The sequence below is a fragment of the Mobula hypostoma genome, chromosome 20 (genome assembly GCF_963921235.1).
Source record: "Mobula hypostoma chromosome 20, sMobHyp1.1, whole genome shotgun sequence".
Classification (NCBI taxonomy): domain Eukaryota; kingdom Metazoa; phylum Chordata; class Chondrichthyes; order Myliobatiformes; family Myliobatidae; genus Mobula; species Mobula hypostoma.
Window position 1 is genome coordinate 57,150,937 of NC_086116.1, and position 21,618 is coordinate 57,172,554.

General features: G+C 42.5%; 1 protein-coding gene across 1 annotated transcript; it reads left to right on the plus strand.

The window, feature by feature from the left end:
- Positions 1–1,203: 1,203 nt before the first annotated feature.
- Positions 1,204–20,362, plus strand: gtf3c6 (general transcription factor IIIC, polypeptide 6, alpha). Its single transcript, XM_063072189.1, has 6 exons — positions 1,204–1,319; positions 6,288–6,368; positions 8,566–8,629; positions 9,225–9,269; positions 13,314–13,424; positions 19,670–20,362. Exons 1-6 carry the CDS (start codon positions 1,260–1,262, stop codon positions 20,017–20,019), a joined length of 711 nt encoding a protein of 236 aa, XP_062928259.1. The 5' UTR covers positions 1,204–1,259; the 3' UTR covers positions 20,020–20,362.
- Positions 20,363–21,618: the final 1,256 nt, after the last annotated feature.

Sequence of the window (21,618 nt, forward strand, 5' to 3'; positions counted from 1 at the left end):
ATATCTCTACCTTATCCTCTCTTCACCTTCCTCACAGCCCATACTGTCCACCAGTGTAGATATATATTCAGTGGCCATGTTATTAAGTACAGGAGTGGAACCCAGTGTGGTCTTCTACTGCTGTAGCCTATCCACTTCAAGGTTCGACATATTGTGAGCTCAGAGATGCCCTTCTGCACACCACTGTTGTAATGCGTGGTTATTTCAGTTACTGGTGCCTTCCTGTCACCATAAACCAGTCTGGCTATTCTCTTCAAACCTCTCTCATTAACAAGGCGTTTTCACCCATTCACTGGATGTTTTGTGCTTTTCACACCATTCTCTGTAAACTAGGAAAACACAGATCAGCAGTTTCTGAGACACTCAAAGCAGCCTGTCTGCCACCAACAATCACTCCACGATTAAGGTCACTTAGATCACATTTCTTCCCCATTCTGATGTTTAGTCTGAACAGCAACTGAACCTCCTGACCGTGTCTGCATGCTTTCACAAGATTGTCTTAGCTGATCAGATATTTGCATTAATCAGCAGCTGTACAAGTGTACCTAATAAAGTGGCCACCCTGTGTATTACTTGATATCATCACCCCAAACAACGATAAGACACTGAATGGCTGGGGCCATAATACAGTATTTATCTCTGCATATATCACTGGCTGTAGTCTCCAAACACAGTAATTTCCCTTTTATTCTTAGGATCTGTTTCCTGTCCATTTAACAGTTCTCAATCCATGTCCTAGATAACTTACCTCCTGTGTGGTACCCAAAAGTTCAAACACACCACATCAATTAGTTTCCCTTTATTTATTCTGCAAAGTACAATCTTAAAAGAACTCTAACAGTTTAATATTACACAATTTTCCCTTCTTCCTTTTACTGTGCTCTGTAACCTTTATCCACTTTCTTAATGATAAGATTCTAGAATTTTCCAGACCACTGATGTTGGGCAACTCTCTCTTTTTCATCCTAAATGATAACTTTACATTTGGTACCTTTCAATTTATCCCAGAATCTATGGTCCCATCGGTACATAATTCATTTTGTGCAACAAAACTTATGCAGGTCGGGCAGCATCTCGAAGGAAAAGAACTTTGAATGTTTGCTTCAGATCAGTGGTTGATTTACATCCCTGGAGGAAAGACCAGAAACTTCTCCCTGGAGGAGTCGGCGGTCCCATTCGGTGTTTGATTGGAGGAGCTGGAGGTGCAGTTTGACGATTGTTTAGTGTTTGATTGGAGATACTGGAAGGATGCTTGCAAGATGGCTGCTGAGGTGGCGAGGAATGTGCAGCAGTCGGAGAATGGCGACTGGGAAGAGGAGGTGAGGCGTGAGGAGGGGCAAAAGGCAGCGCTGGTGATGAGAGTAGGAGGCTCGGATGCCCGGGCCTGTTCGGTTTGTTGATAGCACGGTAGATATTGTCGGAAATGTGCAGACTGGATCGACGGGCTGTGGATCAGAAATTAAAGAGAGAGAATTCCCCGCTGGAGTTGAACCGGGTCTCGGCTCAGAAACCGCGGCGGAAGGGCAAGAGCTGGGTAGTGTACCTATTACGGTAAACGAAGCGCTAGCCATTGTTGGTCTACCTACTTCTGTAATTCAGGTGGCTCTCAAAACCGGTGTCATAGTAAAAGATGGATCAACGGTTATCTTAACCACCTTTTCGTAATCTTGCCTATTCTTTCCTGTTTTGTAATTTTAGCATTTGGATTCCGCTTCTCCATTATTGTTTTTTGAGTCAGAAGGTTGTAATTTAAAATCAATATAACTACTAAAACTCTCATGCTCTGTTTGTTTGTTTGTGACCTCCAGTTAGCACAAACGGTGCATTACAGCGGCACTTTTTTTCGGCTCAGTCGAATTAAAATGCGCTAACTTACAGAATGCAGGCAAAGTTCAGGGTTATATATTCGTATAAAATTGCTCATTCGCCAAAAATTAATAGGTTCGCTTTCACCCGAGACCCGATCGGCCGTCATGGAAATCGGGACGCGACAGCCCGACGCATGCACACGGCCAGCCTCAGCGGCGACACCTACCGGAGCAAAAGGGCAGGGCAGCTCTATTTCGAGGAGTCACCTTCTGCTAATCACCATCAGCATGTGCAGGATTGGGACAGATCTAACTGCCACCCATCAATAAGAGATAATTAACTCTTATTGTAATGATGTACTCCGAGACACCCATAAAACCCTTTGCTGCAGTCAAAGAACAGCCGTGACTATATCATTTAGGAGGGCACCAACCACATCATCAAGAATAATCAGCATCCTTTGCTGTTAGTGTTTTGTGTCTTCTATCCAGCATTAGGGTAAAAAAAAAGGTCAGCCTAATTATGCCGTGTGGAAAGGGAAGGGGGACATTATGGTCAAGAGATCACGCCAAACGTCGCCAGGAAGCGGCAAGGAGAGGGAGAGAACAAGAATTGGATGATGCCAGGGCCGCACGACTCCAGGATCAAAGAGTCAGGACAAAAAAAGGTGAGAGAAGAAGAGACAGAGGAGGAGAGGCATGCACATCTCCAGGATCAGAGACAAACAACAAACAGCAGAAGAGCTGAAGAGACGGGGGACGAAAGGGCTGCACATCTCCAGAATGACAAAAACAGGCACAGGAGGAGGAGAGAGGAAGAGACGAAGGAGCTGAGAAATTCATGTCTCCAGGATCAGAGACAAAAAATAAACAGCAGAAGAGATGAAAAGACAGGGGATGAAAGGGCTGCATGTCTCCAGAATGACAACGAGAGGCACAAGGGTGGCAGATAAACCAGAAATGATGCCACCAAAAGTGTCCTTCGTTAAACGAGGAGGAGCTATATTTGCTTTGCTACACTTCGTTCTTCTTCAATAAACTGAGGTTTTCTACTTCAGTTTCCAAAGCAAAGTGATACCAATAGCATTCAGGAAAATTTAATGTTCATTCTGGTCATATCAGACTGCACTACTCTTCTCTCAAAGGGTGCCCCAACAGGTCACCCCATTGTCTAGTCCTATTCTAAAAGCTTGAATACAACATTGAGGTACTAGAGGTTTCTTTCAGATGTATAAAGAGTAACAGCTGCAAGGGTGTACATCAGAGCACAGGAAAAGACGTTGCTGAGGTATAAGGGACAACAGTGAAATGAAGAACAACTTAATGTGTATTTTTCTTTAAACCTTACTGTGGGAAACACCAGCAACATGCCAGAAATTTGAGAGAGTTGGGGTGCCGACGTGAGTGTAGTCCCCATTACTAAGGAGATGAGAAGCTGAAAAGTCTGACGGTGAATAAGTCACCTGGACTGGCTGGAGTTCTGAAAGAAGTAGTTGAATAGATTGTGGAGGCGTTCGATTATGATCTTGGAAGAATCACTCAGTCAGGAATGGTTCCAGACGACTGGAAAAATTGCAAATGTCCATTTTTTTTAAAAGGGAGAGATGCAAAAGACTCCCTGTAAGCCTGACTTCACTGATTCTTTGAGGAAGCATTAAGCAGGGATAGACAAATGAGACAGTTGATAATGATTTTGCATGTGAGGCTGCCAAAACAAGATAGGAATCCCTGGTATTACAGGGGAGATACTAACATGGATAGAAGATTGGCTGGCTGGCAGAAGGCAAAGAGGGGAATAAAGGAGCCCTTTCATGGTGCGTTGTCACTGATGACCTGGGTAATGGAATTGATGGTTTTCTGGGCAAGTTTTTAGATGATGTAAAGGTATGTGGAGGGACAGGTAAGGCAGACAAAGCAGGGCGTCTGCAGAAGAACTTGTACGGTGTGGAAGAGTGGGTGAAGAAGTGACAGATGGTATATAACGTAGTGAAATGTTATGTCATCCACTTTGGTAGAAGGAATAAAGGCATAGACTTATTTTCTAAATGGGGAGAAAATCCAAAAACCAAAGGGACTTGGAGACCTTGTGCAAGATTCCCCGAAAGGGTCACTTGCAGGTTGAGTTGGTAATAATGAAGGCAAACACAATGGGAGGACTAGATTATAGGGACAAGGATGTAATGCTGTAGCTTTAAGAAGTTGGTCAGACCACATTTGGAATATTGTCCCATTTAGGGCCCCATATCTAAGGAAGGATATGCTGGCATTCGAGAGGGTCTGGAGGAGATTTACGGGAATTATCATGGGGATGAGAAGGTAAATGTATGAGGAGCACCTGACAGCTCTGTGTATGTACTTGGTGGAGTTTAGAAGGATGAGTGGGCACCTCGTTGAAACCAACTGAATATTGAAAGACCTGCAAAGGGTGGATGTGGAGAGGATGTTTTCAATAGTGGGAGAGAGGGCACAGCTTCGGAATAAAAGGACATCCTTTTAGAAGGGAGACAAGGAGGAATTTCTGTATCCAATGGATGGTAAATCAGTGAAATTTATTGCCACATAGTGTTGTGGAGGCCAAGACATTGGGTATATTTTAAGTGGAGGTTGATAGGTCCTTGGTTAGAAAAAGCATCAAAGATTATGGGCACTTTAATAAGCTCGCTATGATCAAATGGTGGAGCAGGCTTGATGGGATGAATAGCCAGTGCCTTATAAGTGACATTATCATGTAGAAACTGAATAATTACTGCATTATTGGACACCCCTCCAGTGCTTCTCAGAGAACAAACAAAAAGACATTGGGAAACTGAAATTAAAAACAAGGCACTGGAACTACTCAGAGATTTAAACTAAATTCCAATGTGTCGGTATTTCAGTGGAATTGAACCGGATGAATGGAAAATTACAAATGTTACCCCGCTATTTAAGAAGGGTGGGAGGCAGCAGAAAGAAAAATATAGACCTGTTAGCCTGACATCAGTGGTTGGGAAGTTGTTGGAATTGATTGAGATTATGGTGTACCTGTAGGCACATAACAAGATAGACCAAAGCCAGCATGGCTTCCTGAAATTAAAATCCTGCCTGACTAACCTACTGCAATTTTTTGAGGAAATTACAAGCAGGGTAGACAAAAGAGATGCAGTAAATGTGGTGTACTTGGATTTTCAGAAGGCCTTTGACAAGGTGCCACACATGAGGCTGCTTAGCAAGGTAAGAGCCCATAGAATTACAGGGGAGTTTCTAGAATGGGTGGAGCATTGGCTGATCAGCAGAAAACAGAGAGTGGGAATAAAGGAATCCTATTCTGGCTGGCTGCCAGTTACCAGTGGAGTTCACAGGGATCGGTGTTGGGACCGCTGCTTTTTACGATGTATGTCAATGATTTGGACCATGTGATTAATGGATTTATGGCTAAATTTGCCAATGATACAAAGATAGGTGGAGGAGCGGGTAGTGTTAAGGAAACAGAGAGCCTGCAGAGAGACTTAGATAGTTTAGAGGAATGGGCAAAGAAGTGGCAAATGAAGTACAATGTTGGAAAGTGTATGGTCATGCACTTCGGTGGAAGAAATAAATGGGCAAACTATTATTTAGGTGGGCAGAGAATTCAAAATGCAGAGATGTAAAGGGACTTGGGAGACCTTGTGCAGGATACCCTCGAGGTTAACCTCAAGGTTGAGACGGTGGTAAAGAAGACGAATGTAATGTTGGCATTCATTTCGAGAGGTATAGAATATAAGAGCAGGGATGGGATGTTGAGGCTCTATAAGGCACTTGTGAGACCACACTTGGAGTATTGTGAGCAGTTTTGGTCCCCTTATTTTCGAAAGGATATACTGACATTGGAGAGGGTTCGGAGAAGATTCACGAGAACGATTCCAGGAATGAAAGGGTATGAGGAACGTCTGGCAGCTCTTGGGCTGTATTCCCTGAAATTGAGAATGAGGGGGTATCTCATAGAAACATTCTGAATGTTAAAAGGCCTGAAGAGATTAGATACAGCAAAGTTATTTCCCATAGTGGGGGTGTCTCGGACAAGAGGGCACAATTTCAGAATTGAAGGACGTCCATTTATAACGGAGATGCGGAGAAATTACTTTAGTCAGAGGATGGTAAATCTGTCAAATTTGTTGCCACGAGCGGCTGTAGAGACCAAGTCACTGAGTGCATTTAAGGCAGAGATAGATAGGTTCTTGATTAGCCAGGGCATCAAAGGGTATGGGTAAAAGGCAGGGGAGTGGGGATGACTGGAAGAATTGGATCAGCCCATGATTGAATAGCGGAGCAGACTCAATGGGCCGAATGGCCTACTTCTGCTCCTACATCTTATGGTTTTATGATCAGATCGTGTGTGTAGAAAGAAAAAGAATCCCAGGGCATTGAGTATTCTAGCACATTCTGGTTTTTTTCCTGTTTGTTTTGGATGTTGTGTTACGGCCCTGGACCGCTTAGCTGACTATTCCTTTCCAATCCCCACAGGAGCAACTGGTGGTGGTGGAGCTGTCTGGGATTATTGACCCAGATTTCCTACTGAAGTGTAGAAATGAATGCAAAATTGTGGTGAGTAGTAAAAGCAGATAACTTGAAAGCCTTGCTGGGAGGGGTGGTTGTTATGTATTGATTGTTTTTTCAACCATGCTCCTGGCAAACTTTGTTAATGTCTAGTGGTTATAGTCCCAGGCTGAAATTGCCCATCTGCCTTGACCTGTGTCTAAATCAATTAACTGCTGAGCTCAAACCCAAATCTAGTCTGATGTTGTAATGGAATATTTAAGGATTCCACCCCCCCCCCCCCACCAGCCAAGTCTTGATCTGCCATGTGTATCTCTCCACAAAAGATCTCATCTGTGTGTGTTTATTTTACTTCATTGTTGTAGAGAGCTAACTGCCAGGTGTCTTTTGTGATGTTATTTTTTAAATAGGAAATATATTGAGGAATCTTGAAGATATGAATGGTGCTCTAAATGTAGGTCTTTACGCCCAAGTACATGAATTGTCTTCACATTTGATGGTTGTTCATTGCTAGGTAATTACCTCTGCTTTCTAATGTACTAATCCAGGGCTAAAGGGAAGGTTGGCTCCCTGTGTTAATAGTTTGTACCTCTAACTGAAGCCCTTTCAGGTTTCCCTTAAATGCAAGCACAAATATGAAAATCCTTTATATAAAAAAAAAAGAAAGATCCTAAAGTTAAAGATCCTCCCCTAAGTTATTGTTAATCACAGCATTAACATAGGCCTTGCATACTTTGGTAGGAGCTGATTTGTGTCATCCCACACAACTTAGAATCAGGGACATGTAAAACAGTGTACTGTGAGATAACCACCATCAACTCTGCTCTCAAACGCATCTCTCCCATTTCACACACATCTGCTCTCACCCCATCCTCCCGCCACCGCACTAGGAATAGGGTTCCCCTTGTCCTCACCTACCACCCCAACAGCCTCCGGGTCCAACATAATATTCTCCGTAATTTCCGCCACCTCCAACGGGATCTCACCACTAAGCACATCTTTCCCTCCCCCCCCCCCCCCGGCTTTCCGCAGGGATCGCTCCCTACACGACTCCCTTGTCCGTTCGTCCCCCCCCATCCCTTCCCACCGATCTCCCTCCCGGCACTTATCCTTGTAAACGGAACAAGTGCTACACATGCCCTTACACTTCCTCCCTCACCACCATTCAGGGCCCCAGACAGTCCTTCCAGGTGAGGCAACACTTCACCTGTGAGTCGGCTGGGGTGATATACTGCGTCCGGTGCTCCCGATGCAGCCTTCTATATATTGGTGAGACCCGACACAGGCTGGGAGACCGTTTCGCTGAACACCTACGCTCTGTCTGCCAGAGAAAGCAGGATCTCCCAGTGGCCACACGTTTTAATTCCACGTCCCATTTCCATTCTGATATGTCTATCCACGGCGTCCTGTACTGTCAAGATGAAGCCACACTCAGGTTGGAGGAACAACACCTTATATTCAGTCTGGGTAGCCTCCAACCTGATGGCATGAACATTGACTTCTCTAACATCCACTAATGCCCCACCTCCCCCTCGTACCCCATCCATTATTTATTTATTATTATTAATTTTTTCTCTCTGTCTGTCTCTCTCTCTCCTTTTTCTCCCTCTGTCCCTCTGACTATACCCCTTGCTCATCCTCTGGGCTTTCCCCCTCCCCCTTTTCTTTCTCCCTGGGCCTCCTGTCCCATGATCCTCTCATATCCCTTTTGCCAATCACCTGTCCAGCTCCTGGCTCCATCTCTCCCCCTCCTGTCTTCTCCTATCATTTTGGATCTCCCCCTCCCCCTCCCACTTTCAAATCTCTTACTAACTCTTCTTTCATTTAGTCCTGACGAAGGGTCTTGGCCTGAAACATCGACTGTACCTCTACCTAGAGATGCTGCCTGACCTGCTGCGTTCACCAGCAACTTTTACGTGTGTTGCTTGAAATTCCAGCATCTGCAGATTTCCTCGTGTTTACTGTGAGATAGTTATATGGCTGGTGTAACAGGGATGGGAGAGCAGGTGTATTTGGTCCAGTGTTCCTGAGCCTCTAGCTTTTGAGATTCTGTTAATAGTGTTAATGCGTCATGGACTAAATGATGGTCATGTAACATAAGAGAAACTAAGAGCTAACGGCTTTGTTTCTAGCTGACTTGCTTTCCCATGACTGTTGAGACAAGTTTTATGTAGTCTATTAAATGGGTTTATGTGAGCAATTTCCAAATCACCTCAATCATCGAGCTTTCTTCTTTTCTTCCCAGGGTATAGATACTGAGCAGCCCATCATGCAGGTAGATAGATTGGTGTTTGCCGGAGAGTACGAAGGCAGGTATTTTACCACTTAATGCATTTTTGGGGCAACGTGGGTGAATAACTTATCTGGTGGTGCGGATGCATATGTCTTATTGAGAGTTTTAGGTCCTGATTACTGGGAAGATCCCTGTGAATGATTATTGGTGTTTTCTTGGTTAGAACAATGGGGCTTCCTAACCTACACAAATATGGAAATAGATTCACAATCCATGTAGAAATAAAGTAGGTGATCAGGGAAGGACTTTAACTACTGCCTTGATATCACTTGTGTAGAGTTGAAGAAGGTGTCTTTTTTCTGACATCCAACTTCTGTAGAGACTTAGTAGGGGAGAGTTTCGACAATGTGGACTTCCATGCTCAAGTTGCTTTTAGAAAGTAACTGAAAGAAGCTAAAGCAGTGCTATCATCTCCTTAGGGTAGAACATCAATAGGTTTGCTGCACAATTTGCTTTTTGTATAACAACAATAGATTGTTGACGGGAGATGGCTTCCCATTCAATGCATTGCTGGATGGGAAACTAAGTGACGGTTTGAGCTTTTATATGGTCTGTATGTGCACCAATCAATCATTGAGTATGTACTAATTTTGCTGCATATTCCATTATAGATGCCCTGGGAACATGTGTGGTATTTGAAGAGACTATTATACCAGGTGTGTGTCGGTTGTGTAAAACATATCAACAAATGTACTGAACATCCACTCGCAACGGTGGTCAAATCAGATTCAAACTGATTTTCACTGTGTTTGATATTGCAGCATCAAACTACCAAATTTAGTACAATGCTTTTTCAAGTTGATTGATGTAAGAGATGGAAACTCCACACTCTATAAATGGCACTGCTCTGGTGTTAGATTAAGACTCTATAAGTGTGCAACAGAATCTTCATTCTGTTTAAAAGTTGCGAGGGACCAGTCCTCAGAGACGGTATTGAGGGAGTTCAAATCAAGATGAATTTGCCCTAAAGTGATCTATTGGACAACATAGAGGAAGTGTTATTCAATCAAACTCCATTTCTAACATTTTGATTTATGTGTTGCATGTTGTCTTTGCCAAGAAGTGCAACATTTACAGTTGCAAGAAAAAGTTTGTGAACCATAGAACAGTACAGCACAGAAAACAGGCCATTCAGCCCTTCTAGTCCATGCTGAAACATTATCCCACTAGTCCCATTGACCTGCATCCAGTCCATAACCCTCCAGACCTCTCCCATCCATGTATCTATCCAATTTGTTCTTAAAACTTAAGGATGAGCTCACATTTACCACGTCAGATGGCAGCTTGTTCCACACTCCCACCACTCTCTGAGTGAAGAAGTTCCCCCTAAACCTTTCCCCTTTCACCCTAAAGCCATGTCCTCTCATATTTATCTCTCCTAATCTAAGTAGAAAGAGCCTATTCACATTTACTCTGTCTATACCCCTCATAATTTTGTAAACCTCTATCAAATCTCCCTTCATTCTTCTACGCTCCAAGGAATAAAGTACTAACCTGTTCAATCTTTCCCTATAACTCAACTCCTGAAGACCTGGCCACATCCTAGTAAATCTTCTTTGCACTCTTTCAATCTTGCTGATATCCTTCCTATAGTTAGGTGACCAGAACTGTACACAATACTCCAAATTTGGCCTCACCAATGTCTTATACAACCTCCCCATAACATACCAACTCCTATACTCAGTACTTTGATTTATGAATGTCAGGATGCCAAAAGCCTTCTTTACAACCCTGTCTACCTGTGACGCCACTTTCAGGGAATTATGTATCTGAATTCCCAGATCTCTTTGTTCCTCCGCACTCCTCAGTGCCCTACCATTTACTGTGTATGACCCTTAGCAATTACCTGGTTTTCTGCATTAATTACCCTCAAAATGTGGTGTAATTTTCATCTAAGGTACAATAATAGACAAACAATCTGCCTAAACGAATAACACAAAACAATTGGACTTTTCATCAATCCCGTTTGAACAATCACAGTCAAAAAAGTACGTGAACCTCTAGGGTAATGCCTTCTGCAAAACCTATTTGGAGTCCTGTGTTCCAATCAATAAAATTGAAGGTGTTGGTTGTAGAGATGCCCTGCCCTATAAAAACTGACAGAGCCTGCTCTTTTCAAAAAAGATCTGTTTATGTACACCATACCTCGATCGAAATAACTTTGAGGACTTTAGAAGAAGAATTGTAGAGATGTATGAAACTGGAAAAAGCTACAAAAGCATTTCTGAAGACCTGAGTGTTCATCAGTCTACAGTCAGAGAAACTGTCTACAAATGAAGGGAATTCAGTACTGTTGCTACTCTCCCTAGGAGTGGGCGTTCTGCAAACATCATATCGAGAGCACAATGTGCAATGCTGAAGGACGTGAAAAAGAACCCAAGGTTGACAGCAATAGTCCTGAAGAAATCTCTAGAACTTGCTAAAGTCTCTGTTCATGTGCTCTTTATAAGAAAAGCACTGAATAAGAATGGTGTTCATGGAAGGACACCATGGAGGAAACCACTGCTCTCCAAACAAAATATTACTGTACGTCTCAAGTTTGCAAAAGCCCACCTGGATGTTCTGCAATGATTCCGTGACAATGTTCTGTGGACAGATAAGACAAAAGTTGAACTTTTTTGGCAGAAATGCACACCACTATGTTTGGAGGGAAAAGGGCACTGCATATGAAAACCTCATCCCAACCGTGAAGCATGATGGAAAGAGCGTCGTGGTTTGGGGCTGTTTTGCTGCCTCAGGGCCTGGACAGCTTGCAATCGTTGAGGGAACAACTAATTCAAAATTGTATGGTTTAAAAAGAGGAAAATTTGTGTGTTGGTATGGTCAAGTCGGAGTCCAGATCTTAACCCAAATGACTTGAAGAGGGCTGTTCATACAAGGTATCCCAGAAATATTGATGAACTTAAATAGTTTTGTCTAAAATTCCTCCTCTCCATGGTGCAAGTCTGATCAGCAGCTACAGGAAAGGTTTGGTGGAGGTTATTCCTGCTAAAGGAGGTTCTACCAGTTATTAAATACAAAGGTTCCAGGCTTTTTCCAGTTTGGGCTGTGAATGATTAAATAATGTGTTCAGTAAAGACCTGAAAAGTACAATTGTTAGTATGTTATTAGTTTAAGCAGATTGTGTTTGTCTATTATTGTGACTAAGATGTAGATCAGACCACATTTTATGAGTAGATAATGCAGAAAATCAGCTAATTACAAATGGTTCACAAACTTTTTCTTGCAACTGTATTACTGCATTTGATAAAGCCCTGGGGTCTTCTGGTGATTGAATGTACAGAAAGCTTTATAGAAAACCCTAAAGCCATATTAACCATCTGGATTTTTAAATAAAAGTGCCATTTTATAAGGAGTCTCTGTACATGCTCCCGGTGAAATGTGTGGCTTTCCCTCAGGTACCTGTTCAAACCTGGGGTATAACGGAGTTCAATTCTGGCACCATTTTATAAGGAGTCTCTGTACCTCCACCCCGGGTGCTCCAGTTTCCTCCCACAGTGCAAAGACATCCCAGGTAGATTAATTGGTCATTGTAAATTGTCCCGAGATTAGGTTGGGGTTAACTGGAGGGTTTGTTGTGGTTTAAAGGGCCTACTCTGCATTGTATTGCTAAAATACAATAAAATTGAACCTGTATCTACCACTTCCACTGGCGGCTCATTCTACACTCTCACAGAAATCTGAGTGAAGTAGATTAATCTCAGATCCCCCTTAATATTTCAGCTGTCACCCTGAACCTATGACCCGTAGTTCTAGTCTTGCCCAGTCTCGAGGAAAGGCCCTATCTAAACCTGTCAGTTTTGTATACCTGTATAAGATCTCCCCTGATTCCCCTATGCTCCTATACTGTGATCTCTGGAATGGAGCTTGAGCCCATTGTCTTTTGTCTTGGCAGTGAGAATGTTGCCTGCTACGCCTTGGCTGAGCAATGAAACATGAGGCATGATGTTACGATAAATCAAAATGCAGATTGTAGGTATATTAGCAGACAATAGGAAGGAGGTTCAAAATTCCACTTTAAAAATAATGCATAATTTTGTTTCTCAATAATGCAAATGTGCTTTATATTAATATAAAAGAAAGCTAGAGACATTAGCAGTGATCATTAAATGATTGTATAGTTATTACAAGAAAATATGAGTCTACCAAAGTGCTTCAGCAAAGAAAAATTCATGACTGGGTGCACAGCAATCTAGATGACTCTTAATTTCCTTCTGAAATGGCCAGACTTAGTTCAGGAACAGTTAAGAATGGACAATAAATTCAATTTATTGGTTTGCCATTAGCACCCACGCCTTGTGAATGAATGTTTAAACAAGTAACAGTTCATAGGTTTCTGGTGATAATTGCATTGTGTTAGCCAGTATTTTGCCTGTTCCTTTCTCTGGTTGGGTTGGTCGCATAATGTCTCGAGAGAACTCAACAGGTTAGGCTACATCAATGGAGGAAAATAAATAGTTGACGCTTTAGGCCTAGACCCTTCATTTGGCTGTTGCTCTGGATTTCCAGCATCTTTAGATCCTACTGAAGGGTTTCAGGCCAAAATGATCACTGTACTTTTTTCCGTAGATGCTACCTGGCCTGCCAAGTTCCTCCAGCATTTCGTGTGTGTTGCTTGGATTTCCAGTATCTGCAGATTTCTTTTGTTTGTGATCTTCAGATTTTTCTTGTGTTTATGATGTCAACTGATTTTATTGCAGATGCAGAGGTGGAGGACAGGCAATTGCTCAAATACAAATGTCACACAACAAAAAAGCTGCTGATGAAGCGAACCTTCTTGAGTGAGAAGAAGGAGGGAGAAGAGAGCACAGGTCTGAATCTTTTCCCTGATAGCCCTCCTTTGAAGGCAATTGTTTATGGACAGTGGTGCTAGAAAGTTTGTGAACTCTTTGGAATTTTCTCTCTTTCTGCATAAGTATGACCTAAAATGTGATCAGATCTTCACGTAGTCCTAAAACTAGATAGAGAACCCAATAAAATAAGTAACACAGAAAACATTATACTTGTTCATTTATTTATTGAGAAAAATGATCTAATATTACATGTATTTGTTGGAAAAAGGATGTGAACCTCTAAGGTTATCAGTTCATTTAAAGGGGAAGTTAGTCAGATGATTCAATCAACGGGATGACAATCAGGTGTGATTGTGAGAGGCCCTGGCCTATTTAAAGAACATAAAACTGGGTCTTCACTATCAAAGTCTGATCTTCACCACACAGGTTTTTGGAAGTGTGCCATATCACGATCATAGGAGATTCTCTGAGGACCTCAGGAAAAAAAGTTGTTGATGCTCACTGGGCTGGAAAAGGGTACAAAACCATTTCGAAAGAGCTTGCGCTCCACCAATCCACAGTCAGGCAGTTGGTGTACAAATGGAAGAAGTTCATTACAGTTGTTACTCTCCCCAGGTGTGGTTGAACAATAAAAATCACTCCAAGATCAAGGCATGTAATATTCCAGGAGGTCACAGAGAATAACGGGGTAGCATCTAAGAAGCGACAGGCCTCTCTTGCATTGGCTAATGTCAGTGTTCATGAGTCTACCATCAGTCAAACACCGAACAACAGTGGTGTGTAATCGTAGGATTGCCAGGAGAAGACCACTACTCTCCAAGAAGAACGTTGCTGTCCGTCTGAAGTTTGCTATTGGAAGAATATTCTGTGGATGCATGAGTCCAAAATAGAACTTTTTGGATTAAGTGAGAAGAGTCATGTTTGGTGAAAAGCGAACACTGTATTCCAGCATAAGAACCTCATCCCATCTGTGAAACATGGTGGCAGTGTCGTGGTTTGGGCCTGCTTTGCTGCCTTGAGACCAGGATGGCTTGGAATCATTGGTGGAACTATGAATTCTGAATTATACCAGCAACGTCTACAGGAAAATGTTAGGGTATCCATCCGTGAACTGAAGCTCAAGAGAAAGTGGGTCATGCAGCAGGTCAACGATCCTAAACATACAAGTCAGTCTACCAAAGAATGGTAAAGCAGAAGAAATGTCACATTTTGGAGTGACCGAGTCAAAGTCCTGACCTACAGAAATGTTGTGGAAGAACCTGAAGCAAGCAGTTCATGCAAGGAAGCTCACCAACATTCAGCCAGAGTTGAAGCAGTTTTGTAAGGACTAATCGACAGTTACCAGAAACGTGTGGTTGAAGTTATTGCTGTACAGGTGGGGGGTGGTCATACCCCAGTTACTGAAAGCAAAGGTTCACATACTTTTCCTAACAAGTACATGTAATATTAGATCATTTTTCTCAAATAAATGAACATGTATAATGTTTTCTGTGTTATTTGTTTAATTAGGTTCTGTTTATCCACTTTGGGACTTGCATGAAGACCTGATCACATTTTAGGTCATATTTATGCAGAAAGTGAAAATTCTACATGGTTCACAAACTTTCTAGCACCACTGTATGTGAATGAAATTGCTGTTTGATCTGTTATCTCTGCCTCTTCTCCTCTTTGGGGACAATTGGTGTCAGCATTTTGTTTGAACTACAGTTTTACTTCCTGTTGGTCTATGTTTTATCTTTCCGAATGCTGTGTATATTCTTGCAATGGCAAGAAGAATCTTGGCTGATTTGTTGCACAGTGCTTGCATCAGTCAGGGCTAAGGTCCAAGGCTTAATTCACAGTGGTGCATGCTTTGGAGTAACGTACTTTTCCAGAGTTCTGTATATTTCTTGCATAGTTCACTCTTTGCATTTTTTTTCTGTATTCTACAGTGGTTTTGTCCTGTCCCATTTGATATTTCCACATTTTGAATTATTGGCATGGTACTTACTGACCAGGAACAAAGGTGATGAACTGAGAGCTTGGATACATACATGGAATTATGATGTAATAGCCATTACAGAGACTTGGCTGACACCAGGGCAGGAATGGATTCTCAATATTCCTGGATTTCAGTGCTTTAAAAGGGATAGAGAGGGTGGAAAAAGGGGAGGAGGGGTGGCATTACTGGTCAGGGATACTATTACAGCTACAGAAAGGGTGGGTAATGTAGCAGGATCCTCTCGAGTCAATATGGGTGGAAGTCAGGAACAGGAAGGGAGCAGTTACTCTACTGGGGGTATTCTATAGGCCCCCTGGTAGCAGCAGAGATACAGAGGAGCAGATTGGGAGGCAGATTTTGGAAAGGTGCAAAAATAACAGGGTTGTTAGCATGGGTGACTTTAACTTCCCTAATATTGATTGGCACCTGATTAGTTCCAAGGGTTTAGATGGGGCACAGTTTGTTAAGTGTGTCCGGGATGGATTCCTGTCACAGTATGTTGACAGGCCGACCAGGGGGCATGCCATACTAGATCTAGTACTAGTAATGAACCGGGTCAGGTCACAGATCTCTGTGGGTGAGTATCTGGGGGACAGTGACCACTGCTCCCTGGCCTTTAGCATTATCATGGAAAAGGATAGAATCAGAGAGGACAGGAAAATTTTTAATTGGGTAAAGGCAAATTATGAGGCTGTAAGGCTGGAACTTGCGGGTGTGAATTGGGATAATGTTTTTGCAGGGAAATGTACTATGGACGTGGTCAATGTTTAGAGATCTCTTGCAGGATGTAAGGGCTAAATTTGTCCCGGTGAGAAAGATGAAGAATGGTAGGGTGAAGGAACCATGGGTGACAAGTGAGGTGGAAAATCTAGTCAGGTGGAAGAAGGCAGCATACATGAGGTTTAGGAAGCAAGGATCAGATGGGTCTATTGAGGAATATAGGGAAGCAAGAAAGGAGCTTAAGAAGGGGCTGAGAAGAGCAAGAAGGGGGCATGAGAAGGCCTTGGCGAGTAGGGTAAAGGAAAACCCCAAGGCATTCTTCAATTATGTGAAGAAAAAAAGGATGACAGGAATGAAGGTAGGACCGATTAGAGATAAAGGTGGGAAGATGTGCCTGGAGGCTGTGGAAGTGAGCGAGGTCCTCAATGAATACTTCTCTTCAGTATTGACCAATGAGAGGGAACTTGATGATGGTGAGGACAGTATGAGTGAGGTTGATGTTTTGGAGCATGTTGATATTAAGGGAGAGGAGGTGTTGGAGTTGTTAAAATACATTAAGACAGATAAGTCTCCGGGACCTGACAGAATAGTCCCCAGGCTGCTCCAGGAGGCGAGGGAAGAGATTGCTGAGCCTCTGGCTAGGATCTTTATGTCCTCGTTGTCCATGGGAATGGTACCGGAGGATTGGAGGGAGGCGAATGTTGTCCCCTTGTTCAAAAAAGGTAGTAGGGATAGTCCGGGTAATTATAGACCAGTGAGCCTTACATCTGTGGTGGGAAAGCTGTTGGAAAAGATTCTTACAGATAGGATCTATAGACATTTAGAGAATCTTGGTCTGATCAGGGACAGTCAGCTTGGCTTTGTGAAGGGCAGATCATGTCTAACAAACCTGATAGTGTTCTTTGAGGAGGTGACCAGGCATATAGATGAGGGTAGTGCAGTGGATGTGATCTATATGGATTTTAGTAAGGCATTTGACAAGGTTCCACACGGTAGGCTTACTCAGAAAGTTAGAAGGCATGGGATCCAGGGAAGTTTGGCCGGGTGGATTCAGAATTGGCTTGCCTGTAGAAGGCAGAGGGTGGTGGTGGAGGGAGTACATTCAGATTGGAGGATTGTGACTAGTGGTGTCCCACAAGGATCTGTTCTAGGACCTCTACTTTTCGTGATTTTTATTAACAACCTGGATGTGGGGGTAGAAGGGTGGGTTGGCAAGTTTGCAGACGACACAAAGGTTGGTGGTGTTGTAGATAGTGTAGAGGATTGTTAAAGATTGCAGAGAGACATCGATAGGATGCAGAAGTGGGCTGAGAAGTGGCAGATGGAGTTCAACCCAGAGAAGTGTGAGGTGGTACACTTTGGAAGGACAAACTCCAAGGCAGAGTACAAAGTAAATGGCAGGATACTTGGTAGTGTGGAGGAGCAGAGGGATCTCGGGGTACATGTCCACAGATCCCTGAAAGTTGCCTCACAGGTGAATAGGGTAGTTAAGAAAGCTTATGGGGTGTTAGCTTTCATAAGTCGAGGGATAGAGTTTAAGAGTCGCGATGTAATGATGCAGCTCTATAAAACTCTGGTTAGGCCACACTTGGAGTACTGTATCCAGTTCTGGTCACCTCACTATAGGAAGGATGTGGAAGCATTGGAAAGGGTACAGAGGAGATTTACCAGGATGCTGCCTGGTTTAGAAAGTATGCATTATGATCAGAGATTAAGGGAGCTAGGGCTTTACTCTTTGGAGAGGAGGAGGATGAGAGGAGACATGACAGAGGTGTACAAGATAATAAGAGGAATAGATAGAGTGGATAGCCAGCGCCTCTTCCCCAGGGCACCACTGTTCAATACAAGAGGACATGGCTTTAAGGTAAGGGGTGGGAAGTTCAAGGGGGATATTAGAGGAAGGTTTTTTACTCCGAGTGGTTTGTGCGTGGAATGCACTGCTTGAGTCAGTGGTGGAGGCAGATACACTAGTGAAGTTTAAGAGACTACTAGACAGGTATATGGAGGAATTTAAGGTGGGGGCTTGTATGGGAGGCAGGGTTTGAGGGTCGGCACAACATTGTGGGCCGAAGGGCCTGTACTGTGCTGTACTATTCTATGTTCTATTATTATAAATGTGACCTCGCAGTTCCACCATAGCCTTTCTCTTCCAGACTAGCAGCCCTGAGAACCTTTATTCCTTCAATTCTGGCCTCTTATGCACATTTGAATTTCTTTGTTTCCCCATTTTGTTTCACAAGCTGTATCTTCACTGGGCCAGAATCTTTAGAATATGTCTCCTGTCTTGGTCTCATGTGATTTAGCACCAAATTTTGGCAATTATTCTTCCTGTGAGGTGCTTTTTACTATGGTAAAGCTATTTTGTACATGAAAGTTGTTCAGGAAAGACTGTTAATGGAATAGATTAGTCATATCCAAAATACCATAAATCTTAGACAATGAGAAATCATTCTACAAAGTTCTTGTTTTATTCATACTAATCCTTTTCTCAGAAATGGTTTGCCAGAGGTAGTAGAGGTTTAAGTTCTGAAATCACTTGAGAGCAACCAAGCACACTACTGGAGAAGAATTGGTTGAAAATGTATTAAGATGAATATATTCAAGAATTGGTTGAAAGTGTTTCAAACTTCATGTATTCAAGAATTGGCTGAAAGTGTATCATATATTCATTCATTTCTTGATCTAATACCTAATCTGATGAAGACGGCCATAGTGGTTAGGGATCTTCTCTCAATGACTAAATAACCCTGTAAGATTCTGAGCATGTTCCAAAGAGAAAGTGTTTATGGCCATGTTGGTTAATGGATAAATATTGTCCAGAGCACCCTTTTATCTTTGAATAATCCCTTGAAGGTCAAGTAAGGCTTTGATTCTGCATCTCATCTAAAAAAAATGCCGTCTTTTGGTAGCATAGTGTTCCTCAGCTACACTATCCTTCCAGCCTCGGCTTTGCATTCCTGGCTTTGGAATGGGACTTGAGCATTCTGTTGGATCTGGAAATGATGTGAGCCAGAAGGTTCCTAGGATGTCAAGAATGAGGCATAAATCTTGTTACAGCTGTTAAATTTGGTGTTAAAGAAATTCTACTGTAAGGAAGAATGAAATGAAAAGAAATAAAAGGAAAAGAGAAAGACAGAACAAAAATTGTGGCTGTCTCTTACACTAAAAACGAGTTCAAACTAGACGAGAGAAATTCCATTTGATATAGGTACAAGACTATGAAACAGTGGGGTTCAGTGGCTTGACCCAGGCTGCAGAGAAACCACAGTAAGGATGCATTTCCAGCTATACTAAATTACTGAAAATTCACTTAACAATTACAGGTGATTTATATAAACATAAGCAAACAAAGTTAAACTACAAGAAAAATAACAATTTGAACTCTGACAGATGCCAGCACTGTCTGTGGCTGGAAATAAAGGACCTTTGGGATTCTGTTGTGGATAGCTTGGTTTGTGCAAGTATGTGACGCTTACTCAATTATTTCTGTCGGTGGCAGCCTTTTATTTTGCAATTAAGCCTGAATTTTTTTGTAATATTTTGTTATGTTGTTTTTATCCAGGAGGGATAGAGTACTTGAAGATCAAAGAAAATGACTTCACACGTAGACCTGGCTTGATCTGTACCTTTGTTCAAAACCGCAACAGGTCGATGAACACTGGGGACAGAGTGATATCTGAAGAAGGTCTCGATTTGATGATGGTGCAGGATAAAGAGCCCAATATTACCTCAGCCTCGGAGGGTGAGGCTAGTGACCTGGAGAGTGGAGACACAAATCAAGAACTGAATAGCGTCATGGAAGAACATCTTGGTGGGAGTCAAGCGATTACATCTGCTGCTCTGGATGGTGTAATGGAACTCGAAAATCAGAGCTCTGAGAACCTTATTGTAAACCAAGTAAATCATTGTTGACCGCAATTTTACAATTAGCAACCATTTCTTTCCAATGCTGATGTTTTCTCTCTGAGGTCCTAGCCCAATTGTGATGGTTAAGGCTTTGAAACTCAGTGGGGCAGATGGCCTTGGTACCTGTATGCTGGTCTAGCCAGATACACACTAACAGAAGTGTGATTATTATTGTTTGAAATTTTATAATTGGAATGATAAAGAACACTCTGAATTGTCTGTTGAATGGGAGAAACTTTTGTTTTTGAGTAAAATATGAAGTATTTGAGACTTAATAGCTTTTTTGATGAACTATTAACAAAAGTGGTGCATGTGTGTTTTCCCCCATTCAAGTTCCACTCAAACCCATCAGTTTTAGTGCCTTTGTTGTAGAACTTGTTGGTATCTGTTATTCACCCTACTGTTCCCTGCCTTTTCCTGCTGTAGGCCAGAGACCTTAGCTCACTTGCTGTCTGATCCTTTGCCATCATGTTCCCTTGCCCTAAACACCACTGCTTTTTGCCCTCTTTTGTACTCGTCCTTTAGCTGTGTTTATTGGGAAGTGGGACCCTATGGCTGAAGAAGGCCATGGTAGTTTCACTGTAAAATGTTAAGATTAGAGAAAACTTACTTATGTGCAGAAAGTTTTGTGGAATCTTTGTACATTGGTGAGCTGAATTGTATCCAGCCCAGCATCTCTCTCTGGCTCTTGCTGAATTTTGGTACTTATCCACCATAGTCTCTTGGCAGTATTTCCTCTGACACAGTTGAAAATTCTACCCCTTAGGAACAGGCAGCAATGTAACAGCATGAAAACGCCCTATGGTCTAACGGCCACAGGCCGACCAAATAGTCTATTGTGTTAATCCTATTTGCCTGCATTTGGCCAATATATCTCTTAACCCGGGGTTCACAGACCCCTCAGTTAACGAAAAAAGCACCATGGCAGAAAAGGTTGGGAACCCCTTGTCACGTACCCCGTGACGGGGATAAAGAAACCACTTTGGAGTCCAGTATTGCTAGAAACTTCTAATATTTATTAGTAACTACGCAATACAGTAATATAAATGTAGATAAATCAAACAGGTTAGCAATGATTATATATAAAAGTAAGTATGGAATATATATGTATGATAAACCAAACTTCTTTAAGTCTAGGGGTAAAAAGATACAGTCTTACGATGTTGAGTAGAGTAGAGTAAAGTTCAGTTCGGTTCGTGGTATTGAGTTGAATAGCGAGAGTTGAGTCTTCAGGTGAGCTGTTGCCGTCGATCTTCTCGTCGTCCTTTGAAATCCTTCACAAGTCACTGACTGTGACTTTAACCGGGGGACCGGTTTTCCTGTGGTGGAGCTATCACCCCGGCAAGGGTGGACACATAGACAACTCCCCACCAGTCTTCACCACTGGAATAGCAATTTGGATCGATCCTCCAAAACCCACTTTCTCTGCGGGCACAACAATGCTCATTCAGTGTCCAGATCAAGTATCTGAGGTCTGTATCATCTGATCTCCTATTTATCTCACGCTACTGAGCATCAACTGTCATTCAAAGAGCCCTCCTTCCTTTGTCTGTAAAGGAATGTGAGGAGGCAACAAGCCCTTGGAAGTAACATCAATAATGTCCT